General features: G+C 48.4%; 1 protein-coding gene across 2 annotated transcripts in view; it reads right to left on the reverse strand.

The window, feature by feature from the left end:
- The window catches only part of PAX5 (paired box 5), a 164,488-nt gene that overhangs the window by 21,577 nt on the left and 125,792 nt on the right, over positions 1 to 17,119 (reverse strand). For both annotated transcript variants that reach the window (XM_059657352.1, XM_059657353.1), the window contains exon 8: positions 12,961 to 13,062. In XM_059657352.1, coding sequence (XP_059513335.1) covers positions 12,961 to 13,062 — 102 coding nt within the window. The remainder of the gene's footprint in view (positions 1 to 12,960; positions 13,063 to 17,119) is intronic.

Consider the following 17,119-nt stretch of genomic DNA (forward strand, 5'->3'; position numbering starts at 1 on the left):
ACCCAGTGTCTCTTAGGAAATGTTTGAAGGATGAATGAATGAACAAATGACCAGCCACCTGCCGTTTCATCCTAGCCGTGCCTGGCGTTCCTGGGGTCAATTCCATGTTCCGCATGTGGCAGAGTGACAGGAGGCCACTAGAGGGCAGCAAAGAGTCAGAAACGATCAACAGGTAGCCGACCTCTGCACTATCCCTGGTCCACCCGCCCAAGGAGGCTCAGAGGGTGGAAATGAGAAGACAGATCACACATTGAGGTTCTGGCTGAGCTCGGCCACAATCCAGGCTCTGGCTTCCCAGCCTGGTGCTGAGGCCCCAGCCCCCAAGCCTGCATGCTCAAAGTCGGGAGGGGCTAAAGGTGGACAAAAGAAACCCACATCTCCTCCCCTCCAGACCTCAGTGCCCTCCCTGCCTCACAGGCCTGGGGCCCCAGTTACTGCAGGCAAGGCAGGCTCAGAGAGGTCTTGCAGCTTGTGCAGTCACACAGCTAAGCAGTGGTGAAGCCACACGCCTTCCACGGCACCGACCCCCCCCCCCCCCCCCCCCCGCCACCGCCACTTCTCCTGGGGCAACTCCACGGCTCTCCCTCTCTCTGGGCCAGACCCTGCCCCTGCTTTGCCACTTGTCTGCAGAGGGACCTTGCCTGGATGTCTGCTTGGCCTCCGAAAGTTGACAAGTCCAAAACCTAATCATGCTGGCCACCAGCCTCCTCCTCAATCAGGCCCCTTCCCGCCAACCCCATTCACCCAGCCTGGGCTGGCAGCCATGCCCACCCCCCCTGTGAACCCACTCCACCACTGGGCTCACCCCCTGCCTCCTCTTCAGATGGCCAAGGACACCCGCCACAGCCTAGCTTAAAGGCCCCCCTTCCCCAAGAGACCTTTCTCAATCAGACCAACCCCAGGTGCCTCTCCGTTTCCCAGACCTGCAGCATTCAGCGTCTGCCCCACTCCTGCCTGGCAACACTCTTGTGGGTTCTCTAATTGCTGCTCCCGCTGATCCATGGGGTATGAGCTCTGCTGGGCATCTCTCAATTTAATGCCAACTCGGCCAGGCCAGCTTTAGGCATGCCAGCTAGGCTTGTCTTCTCACCACTGCACCCAGCTCAGTCCCCTCTATAAACAATCAGCAGCAGCATTATAAAGAACAACTATATGGCACTTGATATGTGCCAGGCAAAGTTCTAAGGCTTTTTACACATATTACCGCATTTCATGCTCACTCTTATTACCATCATCCCCATTTCATTGATGAGGAGGAAATGAGGGCACAGAGAAGTTACATCACAGGCCCCAAGTCACACAGCTAGTGAGAAGCAGGTTGGTGACTCAGAACCAGGCACAGCCCTTGCCTGTTTCACCAGGCCGCTGCCCAGCATCCTCACTGCGTGTGCCAGCATTGGGCCGAGCTCTCACTGCAGCCCAGCCCAAAGCCCCTCTTCTTACTTCAGCGGGGCCAGGCACTCAGCCAGGAGCTGCGGCACAGCAGTGAACAGACAGACACAGCCTGTGACTGTGCAACCCTGTGGACTGCACAGACCTGAGGGGAAGGCCCGCAAGGAAGGAGTCAAGACTGATTAAATTGAGGAGAACCAAGATGGCGGCGATATAGGCAGACGTGTCCCAGGTCGTGTCCCGGAGCAAATGGAACGAGCAGCTGAAGCTAGTAACACTCACACCGAATTGGCGAAATTGCTCAGCTGGTGAGAGGGTTTACAGCCGGGAAGAGCAGAACTCCCCTGGTAAGGTAAAAAAAAAACCAGGGATTTGGGCAGGAAAGTTTGCCAGACCTCTGAGCCCAGAGAGTCGGAGGGAGACCGCGTGGCAGACAGCCGCGTCCCTTGGGACAGGCACAGCCCCTGACGGGGGAAAGGAGAACCGCGGGATTCCTGGTGCCGCCAGGGAAATTGAGAGCTGGGTTCTGTGATCACGGAGGACTGAGCCTAAAGGGGGCAGCCTGAAGAGCTGACCTGACCATGCAGTCCCGGTAAGAGAAGAAGCTTACAGAAACCAAGCCTTCCCCGTTTCCGCGGCCGGAATTTGTTTGTTTGTTTTCACTGAATCCTGTTCATGGGACATTTCGGATACAGACACTCACCTGTGCTGAAGAGAGGGAGAGTGTGCTGGGGAGTGGAATCTGGGGAGAGACTGGGGAAAGAGGGGGAGCCGGGAGAGGTGGTAGTGAATTGAGTGCTGAGACACCCCAGAGCCTGGGACTGGGGCAGCCACCCGCTCCTGAGAGGGAGTCTCCTCCCCCCAGCCCCCAGGCAAGGAGCACAGCCACACCCAGATTCCACCCTGTACGAGATCAAGGATTAAGATAACCTGATCAGTCCCTGGGAGTTAACAGGGTCTGGCCTATAGGGGGATTTTCAATCCCAGCAACAACATAGCGCCGGTAACTATTACTCAGTCAGCTCTGGGCAGTGAACTTCCACTGGACAGAGAGGCCCTATAGCCTCAGAGGCCAACCCCAGAACACTGCCACCCAGAGGCTGACCCACAAACTGACTCTTTGCTAAACACAAAATAAGGCAGTCTGGGAAATAAATGCGGCATGCTTTAAAATAAGGACTGTGGTTTACAACACAGAGGAACAGTATATCACAGGGAAACTCAACACTCTCCTGAATACCTGGAAGGTCTAAGGCGAGCCACACTGAAGAATAGAAGAAACGAAGGACCTTCACTACTGCAATTTTTTTTCTTTTTTCACTTTTTAACTAAGAAACCAATTTTTTTTTTCATTCTTTTTTTTCTGTTATTTTTTTTTCTTTTTTCTTTTTTTTTTCTTTCTTTTGTTCTTTTTCCATCACCTGATTTTACCCTTTTAATTACTACCTTCTTATTTTTAACCAGTATTATTACTGCTACCATTTTACCATTTTTTAAAGTGCCATTTTATTTTTTCTTTATTTTATTTTGGGATTAGTGTTCACCATTCTATTTTCATCGTTATATTATTGGTTGTGTCTAGTTTGCATTCATATCCAGGGAGCTGTTGCTGGAATTTGTTGGGATTAATGGCTGTTCTATAGGAGTATTCTCCTCATATAAAAAGTCTCTTCCCTCTTCCACTTCATTCTCTCTTTTCGCTCTTTTTTTTTTTTTTTTCTTTTCTTTTCTCGCTTTTATTTTCCCCCTTCCTTTTTCCCAATTTCATTTTTGCACTCCCTTTTTTTGGTCCCTACTTTTCTTTTCCTTTTTCTCTTTTATCTTTTTCTCTTCCTTCTTCCTTATCCCCTAATTCTCTTAATTCAGGTGGTCACCTTTAATTGGGGTTATTAATATCGTGAATATATTTGTGTATAGTGCCTGGTACGTGGTGCCTTGTTGTGTTGTATTTTGTGCCTTTAAATCAACGCAGCAGATCCAAGCAACAGCAACCTCCTGAGCACCTCATCCTCTGCTGAGGAACAGCAGCTGTACGTGAAACCTCGCCCCACCAGCCGGAAGAGCCACCACAGCTGTGAACAGCACCCACCAGAGGAGCTGCTGCCAACTGAAGAGCAGCTGTTACCACAACCGCCCGAAGAGCAACCACAGACCAAGGAGTCACTGCCACCAAGGGAGCAACCACTGAACAACTCAACGTCTAGATATGTCAGTGAGATCAAACATGGGTAGACAAAGAAACCCCCAAAGGAAAGAGAAGGAGGACTCTCCAGAAAAGCAGCTAAGTAATACAGAGGCATGCAACATGACAGATAAAGAATTCAGAATAAGGATCCTAGAGTGCATAAACCGGATGGAGGAAAAAATCGACAACCTCTGCAAGAAGCAAGAAGAAACAGATGAAAAAATCGATAACATATGGAAGAAGCTAGAAGAAACAGATGAAAAAATCGATAACATATGGAAGAAGCTAGAAGAAACAGATGAAAAAATGAACAACCTAAGTAAGACCCAAGAAGAAATGAAGAGTGATATAGCTGCAATGAAAAACTCCATTGAAAGTATCAACAGTAGACTAGGAGAAGCGGAGGACCGAATAAGTGAATTAGAAGACAAGGAAGCAAAACACACCCAAAATGTACTGCAATTGGAGAAAAAAATTAAAAGACAGGAGGAGAGCCTAAGGGAGCTTTGGGACAACATGAAACGAAACAACATACGAATAATAGGAGTACCAGAACAACAGAAAGATGAACAAGGATTAGAAAACCTACTCGAAGAAATAATATCAGAAAACTTTCCTGAGGTGGGGAAGAAAAAAGTCACACAAGCCCAGAGAGTCCCAAACAAGGTGAACCCGAAAAGACCCACACCAAGACACATCATAATCACCATGGCAAATGTTCAGGACAAAGAGAGAATCTTACAGGCTGCAAGAGAGAGACGGAAAGTTACATACAAGGGATCTCCCATTAGATTGTCAAATGACTTCTCAACAGAAACACATCAGGCCAGAAAAGAATGGACTGAAATTTACAAAGTGATGCAAAGCAAAGGACTGAATCCAAGAATACTCTATCCAGCAAGGCTATCATTCAAACTTGAAGGGGAAATAAGAAGCTTCACAGACAAAAAAAGACTAAGGGAGTTTGTCACCACCAAGCCAGCAATGCAAGGAATGCTAAAGGGACTGGTATAAAAAGAAGAAATAAAAAGCTCAGAAAGAAAACAGCCACACACACACAAAAAAAGAAATGGCTACAAGCAAGTACCTTTCAATAATAACTTTAAACGTAAACGGACTAAATGCTCCAACCAAAAGACATCGAGTGGCTGAATGGATAAAAAAACATGACCCATACATCTGCTGTCTACAAGAAACCCACCTCATTAGAAGGGACTCACACAGACTGAAAGTGAAAGGATGGAAAAATATCTTTCAGGCAAATGGAAAGGAAAAGAAAGCTGGGGTAGCAATACTTATATCGGACAAAATAGACCTCAAAGTGAAGGCCTTAACAAGAGATAAGGAAGGCCACTTCATAATACTAAAGGGATCAATACAACAAGAAGATATAACCCTGGTAAACATATATGCACCCAATGTAGGAGCACCCAAATTCATAAAAAAACTCCTGGAAAATATCAAAGGAGAGATCGACAACAATACAATCATAGTAGGGGACTTTAATACACCATTGACAGCACTGGATAAGTCCTATAGACAAACAATCAGCAAAGATACAGCAATCCTAAATGACTCACTAGATCAGATGGACTTAATAGACATCTTCAGAACACTTCACCCCAAAGCCAGAGAATATACGTTCTTCTCAGGTGCTCATGGGACATATTCAAAAATAGACCACATATTGGGTCACAAGCAAAGTATCCCCAAATTCAAGAAGATTGAAATCATAAAAAGCGTCTTCGCAGACCACGATGGCATAATATTAGAAATAAACTACAATAAAAACGACCCAAAATACTCAAACACCTGGAAGCTGAATAGCATGCTATTAAACATTGATTGGGTTACCAATGAGATCAAAGAAGAAATTAAAAACATCCTGGAAACTAATGACAATGAAAACACAACAATCCAAAACCTATGGGACACAATGAAAGCAGTCCTGAGAGGGAAGTTTATAGCTCTACAGGCCTATCTCAAAAAACAAGAAAAAATGGTAGTAAATCATCTAACTCTACAACTCAAAGAATTAGAAAGAGAGCAACAAGAAAACCCCAGAGTGAGCAGAAGGAAGGAGATAATAAAGATTAGAGCAGAAATAAATGACATAGAGACCAAAAAAACAATACAGAAAATCAATGAAACCAAGAGCTGGTTCTTTGAAAGGATAAACAAGATTGATAAACCTCTAGCCAGACTCACCAAGAAGCAGAGAGAGAGGACCCAAATAAATAAAATCAGAAACGATAGAGGCAAAATAACAACAGACCCCACAGAAATACAAATGATTGTTAAAAAATACTATGGACAGCTTTACTCCAACAAACTAGACAACCTGGAGGAAATGGACAAATTCCTAGAAAAATACAGCATTCCAAAACTCAATCAGGAAGAATCTAAAAATCTCAACAGGCCAATAACTATGGAAGAAATTGAAGCAGTCATCAAAAAGCTTCCATCAAACAAAAGCCCAGGACCAGACGGCTTCACAGGGGAGTTTTACCAAACATTCAAGGAAGAACTAAAACCTATCCTCCTCAGACTACTACAAAAAATTCAAGAGGAAGGAACACTTCCAAGCTCATTCTATGAAGCCAGCATCACCCTAATACCAAAACCAGGTAAAGACAACACAATGAAAGAGAATTACAGGCCAATATCCCTCATGAACATAGATGCCAAAATCCTCAACAAAATCTTAGCAAATCGGATCCAGCAGTACATCAGAAAGATCATACACCATGACCAAGTAGGATTTATCCCAGGGATGCAAGGATGGTACAATATCCGCAAATCAATAAACGTGATACATCACATAAACAAATTGAAAGAAAAAAACCACATGGTCATATCAATTGATGCAGAAAAAGCATTTGACAAAATTCAACACCCATTTTTGATAAAAACTCTCAGCAAGGTGGGAGTAGAAGGATCATACCTCAACATAATAAAAGCCATATATGACAGGCCCACAGCCAACATCATACTCAACGGACAAAAACTAACACCATTTCCCCTAAGAACAGGAACAAGACAGGGATGCCCCCTCTCACCACTCCTGTTCAACATAGTACTGGAAGTGTTAGCCATTGCAATTCGGCAAGAAGAAGAAATAAAAGGCATCCAAATTGGAAAAGAGGAAGTAAAACTGTCCTTATTTGCAGACGACATGATATTATACATACAAAACCCTAGAGATTCCATCAAAAAGCTACTAGACTTAATACATGAATTTGGCAATGTAGCAGGATACAAAATTAACCCCAAGAAATCTGAGGCATTTCTATACACCAATAGTGAACTTTCAGAAAGAGAGATTATAAAAACAATCCCGTTTACCATTGCACCGAAAAAACTAAGCTACCTAGGAATAAACTTAACTAAAGAGGTAAAAGACCTCTACTCAGAAAACTACAGGACGTTGAAAAAAGACATAGAGGAAGACATAAACAGATGGAAGAACATACCGTGTTCATGGATTGGTAGAATCAACATCATCAAAATGTCCATACTACCCAAAACAATCTATAAATTCAACGCACTTCCCATTAAAGTACCAACAGCATACTTCAGAGATCTAGAACGAACTTTCCAAAAATTCATCTGGAATAAAAAAAGACCCCGAATAGCTGCAGCAATCCTGAAAAAGAACAAAGTAGGTGGGATCTCAATACCAGATATCAAGTTGTATTACAAAGCCACTGTTCTCAAAACTGCCTGGTACTGGCACAAGAATAGGCATATAGATCAATGGAATAGAATAGAGAGCCCAGAAATCGGCCCGAACCAATATGCTCAATTAATATTTGACAAAGGAGGCAAGAACATACAATGGAGCCAAGATAGTCTCTTCAATAAATGGTGTTGGGAAAATTGGACAGATATATGCAAGAAAATGAAACTAGACCACCAACTTACACCATACACAAAAATAAACTCAAAATGGATCAAGGACTTAAATGTACGACAGGATACCATAAAAATTCTAGAAGAATCCAAAGGCAAGAAAATCTCAGACATATGCCGAAGCAATTTCTTCACTGATACAGCTCCTAGGGCACTTGAAACTAAAGAAAAAATGAACAAATGGGACTACATCAAAATAAAAAGCTTCTGCACAGCAAAAGAAACCATCAACAAAACAACGAGAAAACCCACTGTGTGGGAAAACATATTTGCCAATGACATATCTGATAAGGGCCTAATCTCCAAAATTTATAGGGAACTCATACAACTTAACAAAAGAAAGATAAACAATCCAATCAAAAAATGGGCAAAGGACCTAAATAGACACCTTTCAAAAGAGGACATCCAGAAAGCCAAGAGACATATGAAAACATGCTCAAAGTCACTAATCATCCGAGAGATGCAAATCAAAACAGCAATGAGGTACCATCTCACACCTGTCAGACTGGCTATCATCAACAAATCAACAAACGACAAGTGCTGGAGAGGATGTGGAGAAAAAGGAACACTTGTGCACTGCTGGTGGGAATGCAGACTGGTGCAGCCACTATGGAAGACAGTATGGAGTTTCCTTAAAAAACTGAAAATGGAACTCCCATTTGACCCTGTGATCCCACTTCTAGGAATATATCCCAAGAAACCAGAAACACCAATCAGAAAGGATATATGCACCCCTATGTTCATAGCAGCACAATTCACCATAGCTAAGATCTGGAAACAGCCTAAGTGCCCATCAGTAGATGAATGGATTAGAAAACTGTGGTACATCTACACGATGGAATACTATGCTGCTCTAAAAAGGAAGGAACTCTTACCATTTGCAACGTCATGGATGGAACTGGAGAGCATTATGCTAAGTGAAATAAGCCAGACAATAAAGGAAAAATACCACATGATCTCACTCATTCGTGGACAATAGAGACCATTATAAACTTTTGAACAATAATAGATACAGAGGCAGAGCTGCCTCAAACAGATTGTCGAGCTGCAGCGGGAAGGCCGGGGAGGGTTGGGGGGCAGGAGGTAGGGGGGTAAGAGATCAACTAAAGGACTTGTATGCATGCATATAAGCATAACCAATGGACATAAGACACTGGGTGATAGGGGAGGCTAGGGGACTGTCTAGGGCGGGGGGATAAAATGGATACATATGTAATACCCTTTGTAATACTTTAAGCAATAAAAAAAAAAAAAAAAAAAAAAAGACTGATTAAATTCCTTCCATTGTGCTTAGAATCACGAGTGAAAAGAACAGGCGCTTTAAGAGAGGAGTGGGGGGTGGGGGGCTGGCTTAGACGGTGTGGTAGGCAGAGTGACAGCCCCCCACCTCAGATGTCTACGTCCTGACCCTGGACCTGTGAGCATGGCAGGTTTTGTGGCAAAGGGGAATTAGGGTTACTAATTAGCGGCCCTGGAGATAAGGAGAGTATCCTGGGTATCCAGGTGGGTCCAATAAAACCCCAAGGATCCTTATGAGTGGAAGAGGCGGGCAGGAGAGAGAACCCGGGCGGGGGCGTGAGGATAGAGACTCGGCCCCATGTTGCCAGCTCTGCAGATGACGATGAAGACGGGGCCGCGAACACGGGATCTGGGCAGTATCCACACGCTGGAGAAGGAACGGCTCTCCTCTGCAGAAGGAGCACAGCCCTGCCTGCCCCTGGGCCTCAGCCTGTGAGAGCCTGGCCTCCAGAACTGAGAGGTGGCAGATTTATCTTGTTTGAAGTCACTTGTTTGCGGTAACTCACTTCAGCAGCAATAGGAGACGAATACATCTGGGGTCAAAGGGAAGACCCCTCTGAGGAGGTGAAACCCACAGGGATGAGAGGGGCAGGGCAGGCTGGGCCAGTCACGTGGGAGCAGCGGGGCGGGGATGCGCCCTGGAAGCAGAGGGTATCACACCTGTCTCTCCTTCCTCCTGCCGGGTGCAGCCGGCCTGTCTCTGCTCGCCTCTTGCTGCTGTTCCAGACCCCCTCACTGGCCCAAGCTCCTGCTCCACCCTCACCCTCACCCTCACCTCCTACTGTCAAGAAAATAAAAGCTGTCAGTTAACTGAGAAATTTAATTGAAAGGCACCTACAAATGATGTGTCCCAATCCATGGCAAGTAGAGTGCCAGGACTGGAAGGACCCACCATACTCCTAGGGCAGTGATGGCGAACCTTTTGAGCTCGGCGTGCCAGCATTTTGAAAAACCCTAACTTAACTCTGGTGCCGTGTCACATATAGGCATTTTTTGTTATTTGCAACCATAGTAAAACAAAGATTTATATTTTTGATATTTATTTTATATATTTAAGTGCCATTTAACAAAGAAAAATCAACCAAAAAAATGAGTTCGCGTGTCACCTCTGACACGCGTGTCATAGGTTCGCCATCACTGCCCTAGGGCCTCCCGTCAAATAGCATCTTGTCTGCTGCAGCCCTGGGGGGCCTCCCTCCCTTAGCAAAAGGACCTACTATGTGCTAAGGTCCATGAATAGTGCAGAAAACAAAGCAGAGGGCCTGGTCCTCAATGAGGTCGCCTCCCAGTGGCATAGCGAGCTGGGCCACAAACACAGTGGGCCGTGTGGCACAACAAAGCCAAGGGCAAGGCTCTATCCCCAGAGGAGGCCACGCCAGAAGGCTTCACGGGGCAGGGAAGATGCATGTTCAGCCCCGAAGAGTGACACTGGATCCTAACAGGCCGTAGTAGGAAGTGGTCTAAGCTGAGGGCACAGAATCAAGAGGGACACTGACCGGGAAGCATGAGTCGTGCTGGGAACCAGGAGCGGTCAGGGCTGGGGACAGGCTGGGAAAGGAGGCCGGAAAGGCAAGCTGAGGCCAGACCGTGGAGATGCCTGAATGGCAGGCCAAGGACCCGCTCTGCTAAAGGCGGGCCATCTTAGCTGTGGGCCAATCCTGGGGCAGCTCCCGCAAAGACCGTGCGTAAGAGCCCGCAATGTCCCTGAAGCCGTCCAAGAGGCACATCTGGAAATCATGTTGGAGACAGTCCCAACGCCGTGACAGCGATTTGGACACTGAGGAACAGGAACCAAGGACCGTGCCCACCGCGTACGGATTCCTGGCCCTGACAGTGCTGGGGTATGTGAGAAGAGAAAACAAAGGAGAAAAGAGAAAGGCAGGGGAGAGGCACGCACAAGAGAACACTGTGTACTTACCCTGCCTCTGCTTTGGAAACAGAGTCTCAGGGGACCACGCCCTGGGCCAACCTGTGGCAGCCCTGCCTACCTGCATTCACCATAAATGGGCAAGGAGCTGCCATCAGCTCCCACCGGGGCACGGCCAGGCCCATGGCCAGGTGTGTATTTTGCGCCTGGTAATTAGGGCTGGAGTAACGATGGGGGCCAGAGGGCAGGCTCTGGGTAAACTCGGGAAAGTTCGGCTGCTCTCTGAACGTGGCCTCTTTGGGGTTGGCAGTGGGGAGGCAGCAGGGCAGCTGGTGGCCTCAGCTGCCAATATGCTGCCGCCTACCCTCTGGCGGCACAGACACAGGCAGGAGTGCTGAACTGACCGGCCAAGACCCAGACACAAGCTGTGCCGCCTTGGAAAACTCCCCACCTGCTCTGAGCCCCGGATTCTCCTGTTGGAAAACGGGGGCCACACTCCAGACGGGCCCACCCCGCAGGGTGGCAACATCCGCGGGCTCCCAAGAAGGCACTTTGCATTCATTCAGATGCTGCTTAAACTCGAGGGGCCACTAATGGAGATGGCTTGGGATCCACCTCCTGAGGCTGCCCAGCTTGCTCACAGTTGGGAAGAGTGGGGGCGGGGGTGTCCCACCACCTGTTTGCCTTATGCCTGCTAGTTCCCTGTGCTCTGCACGGGCCCATCCTGGTAGCAGAAAGGCCAAGGCTTTGCAGGTGTGACCCTGGCAGGCCTCTCGGCATTGGCACGGCCCAGGGCGAGAGTACACGCGGAGGCCACTTCCCATATGTGTCATATTTGAAAGCCATAAATCAAGCTAACAAACCGTTAAATGAAACACGCTCCGTCCTCCCGCCTTGTTAAACACATCTTTGTAAGAACCTGGAAAGCAGGAGCGAACTTAGAATTCCGGGACCCCTGGGCAGCTGTGCCAGGACCTGGCTGCGTGGGAGAGCCACCTGAGCTAGGATCTGCCCTGCTTCCCCTCCCTTCCCCAAACCCACTGACACCCAAGCTCTGCCCACACCCCCGCGAAGAGCCAGTCCTCAGCCCTGGGGTGCACATGCCTGTGATGTAAGTCAGGGAAGATGCTGGAAGAGTCTGGTGCTATCTGGACAGGACCCTAGGGTGGGCTAGAAGGAGGGGCTCGGGTACCAGGTGGACAGATCCCGTTGGCCCTGCAGATGGCCAATCAGGGGCGGGGCCTACGGGGCCAGAGTAGGTCCCTCTTGCCTGGGTCTAAGGGGGGTTCACACTGGTCAGGACTCCTATTTGCTGGTTGACTTGGGCCCGTCCCAACCCCTTTCTGGGCTCAATTTCCTCAGCAAGAAAGCAGGTGAAGGATCCACCCGCCTACTTCTCAGAGCTGTTGTGAGGCTCCAAAGAGAAGTCCCTGGGGTGGGAAGGGGAGAAATAACCGGCTGGCTTTCCACACGCCCGAGAGATCAGCAGTGTGTGCGGGGAGAGGAGCGCCCCTGGAGCCCCCCAGCACGGAATAAGTCGTGTGGCCCCCGTAAATGACTCAAAACAAGGGACCACACGAGCCCTTAAAAGAAGTGTAACAACCCTTCAACCTGACTTTCCCCTGATCATGTCTTTAAGCATCTTTTAAAAAACGGATACTTGGGGTACCCCTGCCGAGCTCGTGCCCTTTGCACGCGGACAGCGCCATGTGCTGTGCTGTGCATGGAAGGGCGCGTGGTGGCCTCCCTTCCACTGTCTTGAAAGAAACTGACACGCTGCCGGCCCGAGGGGAGCAGGTTTCAAGGGCCACAGAGTGTTCAGTTTAGAGTCAAGTGACAAACCCACCAGACAGCTTCCTGTCTGTCCTGAGCACATGGTCCTCAGTTCCAAAGCGTGAGGCCACGGGGAGCTCCTCAGGGGTTCTCCCTGTGCTCATGTCACATGGAGCGGGTGGGGAAGGGAGATGGGAGGAGAGGATGGGGGAGGGCCCTCGCTCCCCAGGCTGGGCGACCTGCGACCGGGTCCCGCACCCCTCTGTGTTCAGACTTCCCAGGTGGCCAATGAGGACTGTTTGAGTGACAGCCAATAGCCCCCCTCTCTCTGAGGTCCCCCCGGGTGCCGCCACTGGCTGGTCCCGGCCCCACGGCAGGCCCGGCTGCAGAGGAAGCCGAGAGTGCAGACCTCCGCCTGATTTATTCAGGTCCACTTCTCAGAAGCATAGAGGTCACCAGGGCTGTTCAGGGAGATGCCCCCCCGAAACCCCATCCGCCGCCTGCTGTGGAGACGCCAACAATGCAAACTCACCAGGCACCATCCCTGTCAGCGTCGGTGCTGAGTAGCTGCCCTGTCCGGCGGGGGGGACGTGCGGAGGGTACCCGGGGAGGGTCGTGCTCGCCAAGTCTCGGCCTGAGGAATCAAAGCAACAAATCACAGGGTGAGCGTCTCCGCGGCCAGCTGCTCATGTCCACCGCTCCCCGGACATCTGCACATTTGTCACGTCTGGACGCTGAGCACCAACATGCCCCCAGCTCCTCACGTTACTCGCATGGAAACGCACACGTACACACACACACACACACACACACGCACGCACGCACATGCACACCTCCAGCCACCCTGGCTCCACACAGCAGGAACAGGATGGCTCTGCTGTGTCCCTGGGAACTGCAGCTCCAGCCGGCTCACCTTGCTCTCTGCCCCAGTAGGACCTGGGCCTCAGCACCCACCGCCACCCCTTTGCTCTGTTGTGCCCTCTGCGTGAAGCACCCTCTGCTCCTGCTGCACCGGCCCAACATCACCGCCTGCAGAGACCAGCTCAGACGCCTCCCTCCGCCTCAGACCCCCACAGCTCTGGTCCTCACTGAATTCTTCTGCCTTCGGCTAGAGCCGGTCACTCATTCAGTGAAGGCACAGGAAGCACCTCCTGACACCAGATACTGTGCTGGGTGCTGGGCACTGGGACCGGGAGGCAGACGCTGGCAAGAGCGTGTCCACCTCTGCAGGCTGCGAGGTTCTGGAGAGCAGGGTGAGTCCTCATTCATCACCCACACCCCCTGCCTCCATGCTATTAATGACAACGACAAGCCAAAAATGCTAACATGGAAACTACAAGACACCAGGTCTGTTCTTAGTATTTTAAATTATTAACTCAATTAACCCCCAACAACCCTATGAGGTAAGGTACTGACACTACCCCATTTTACAGGATTTGAGACATTGGAAGGTCAAAGTCCACATGATAAGCCACCCCACTCCAGTGCCTTGCACACACACCTAGCCGTGCCTCTGATCCCGTGTCCAGAGGTTCCACGGGTCTCAGCTGGGACACCCAGGCTGAGCCTTGCCTTCCAGCCACACAGTCACCACTGCTCACCGGCTCCATCACACAGAATAAAGTTCAACTGCACAGCTTCCGTGGATATGTGTGTTGGGATGAGAGCCAGGGGCACAGCAGAGGAAGCCATATCTGCCTCCTGGGGGACGGAGGGTGTTGTCCTGATAAGAGATGGCCTGGTGCAGGGGAGCTCGCCTGGCTGCCTGAGATGGATGAGAGGGTCCTGAGAGAGGAAGGTCGTGCCTAGAGACACTCAGCTGATTTGAGGCAAAGCTGGTACCGGAATCCAGCTCTCCGGCTCCTGGGATGGGGTTCTTTCTTCAACGGGGACCGAACCCCAATAGTTTCTGCCTCTGTTACACATGCTTTAAAACCTTGATTCCAAAAGCAAGGGATTGAAAAATCATTGCCTCACTGAAGCCTCATGCAACTCAAGAAGCCAGCTAAAAAAGCAATAAAGTGAGCCTAAGGAAAGGAGGAGGAAGGAATGGATCAGGAAAAAGCAGAAAATAACAAATTAGGAAACAGAAAAGCAGACGTAACAATAAATACAACCAAGAATTGTTATTGGAAAAGACCAATAAGATAGATGAACCTAGGAATAAGGAGAAGATACAACCAGAGATATGGAAGAGATGATGCTAAAAACCATTTGGAAATGCATGGCTGCTCCGCACTAACAAATGTGGAAATCTCAACTGAAGTAGAATTTTCTAGAAAAACATGAATTATCAAAATTAACTCAAGAAGAGGTAGAAAATATGAATAACCTAATAACCTTAGACGAAACATTAAGTTTTTTAAAATTATTTTTAAAAAATAAGATGCCTCAGTCATTTAGCTTCTTGAACAAGTTTTTTGGTTTTGTTTTGAGCAAGATCTTTTTTTTTAAGTTTTATTTTATTGTTTAAAGTATTACATATCTTCAAGGGACACATATTTCTGTTACTAAACTGTTCATTTATTAATATATATGCAAAAAATCAATATCACTGATCAAGTAATATTAGAAAAAGAATACTATACCATGACCAAAAAAGGCTTAATTTGGGTATACAAGGATGATCGACATTAAAGCATTGGTTGGGAAAGCATATTAATGTATCAAAGGAGGAGAAACATGTGATTATATCAAAGCTATGGAAAAGGCATTGGCTGAAACTCAATACTAATTCCTCACAATACCTCTTAGTAAATAAGAATTGGAGTATACTGCTTTGACCTGATATTGATCTTAAATCTAGAGTCAACAGCATACCTAACTGGTGACATACTTGAAGCCTTCTTATTAAAGTCAAGAACATGTTAAGGAAACCCGTCGTTACTGAAAACTGTTCAGAAAGTTTTAGCCAGTACAAGAAGGCAAGATAGAGACATAAACATTGTGGGGTGGGGAACAGCAAAATTATCAATCGTTGGCTATACCTTCCATCTGGAAAATCACAAGCAAATCAGCTCATCTACAGGAACCAATGAAAAGGTTTGCTGAGACAGCCAGGTCACGGGTGCCTAGAATCAACACCTTTCTGGATTCACCAGCTCCCTGCTGCCTATTCAATTCGGTACAGATTTTTCAGTTTGGCTTCCAAGGCCCTCCTCAACCCGTGTCCCCGACCTGTGACCTTTCCAGCCTCATCAACTCTGACTTCCCCAGCCATTCCCCAAACTGCCCTGTACTTCTTTCCCGCCCCCACACCCTTGCTCATGCTGCTCATTCCACCTGCTCTTCTTGCATTCCCATCAACTAGGCCTTCATCCTGCCTTCAAATGCCACCCTCAAGAGCCAGCTCCTCTGAAGTTTTTCAAGGCCCTTTAAGTATGTGCCTCATCTGAAGGCCTCCCTGCTCTCCACCCCAACCCTCCCAGGGCAAAGGGGGCACCATCACTAACAGATGGAGGTGATGATGTCAGGAACGATAAGACAGCACTGACTAGTCCCAGTCACGCTTACCCTTTTCTACACACTAATGCACTTTATCATCCTTACCACCCTATGAGGGCTGAACAATGATCACGCCCACTTTATAAGAAAGGGAACTGCGGACGAAGTTAAGTAACTTGCCTAAGGTCACACAGCTGGTAGGAAAAAGAGCGGAGATTTGACCCCAGGTTGGGGAGCTCCAGCCTGAGCTTTTGGGTGGGGGGAAGGGGTGGAGGCGGGTGGGAGAAAAGTCAATAAAGAGGGCTGAGAATTAGAGGTTAGCAACTGGAAAGGGTGGGCAGATTAAAGCAGGAGAGAGGGTGTGGTGGAAGATGGGCTATCAGAAGGTGGGTGTCCATGCCTGTTTGGGAACGAATGCATCAATATTAACCCCTTGAGTGCCGAGGAGCTCCTGTCTTTCACCAAAAGTGCCGGGAGCGCTATCAAAGCTTCGAAATGGTGTCCAGTTCTAAGTCTGCTTTTTGTTAGTGACGATGATATTGCTAAATATGTCAATGTAGTAAAGGTTTCCTGAAGTTTTTGAATATGTAACTTCATTTACTTGCGATTCATAATTTTTTCCCGAAACTGTTGTAAAATCAGCAAAAATGCCTTGGCAATTTTAGCAGAGTTCCTAGGGTATTGGTTGGCACTCAAAGGGTTAAGTCTCCACGGGGGGGCAGGGCTGCACAGCCCCCGGGCACACAGCAAGTGCTCATAATTTTGTGGAGAGCCAGGGTGAGAAGGCCATCCGAGGCCTTTTTACTGATCCGAGCCCCAGTTTTGCACTGAACTGCTGTGGGACCCTGGGCAAGCCTTTCACTCTGATCATCGGTCTTTCCCAATTTTCAGAAAGAGATCCTAGCTCAGTGATAGCCAGGAGCCCATACTGGTCAGTGTGTGCAAACACACGAAGGATAATTCGGCTGTGAGTAGATTTTTCTACCTTAACGTTCAACTGCGCCCGCAGCTCTGGAGCCTCCACAATCACTGCTGCATTGTGAGCCGCTGCCTGCAGGGCTCCCAGGTCTCCTTGGACAGTGGCAGGCTGTGCGCCGCTTCCAGCCTCGGCGGGGCCTGGTGTCAGCTCCAGCTGCGGTTCAGGACTTGGCCTCACGCTGGGAACTCCTTCCATCCCCCGTCCCTCCTCCCTGTGCGCAGGGAGGACCTGACAAATGGCCGCCTGCATCTGACAAATAACTCTGCCT

Source organism: Myotis daubentonii, chromosome 11 (assembly GCF_963259705.1).
Source record: "Myotis daubentonii chromosome 11, mMyoDau2.1, whole genome shotgun sequence".
Lineage (NCBI taxonomy): Eukaryota > Metazoa > Chordata > Mammalia > Chiroptera > Vespertilionidae > Myotis > Myotis daubentonii.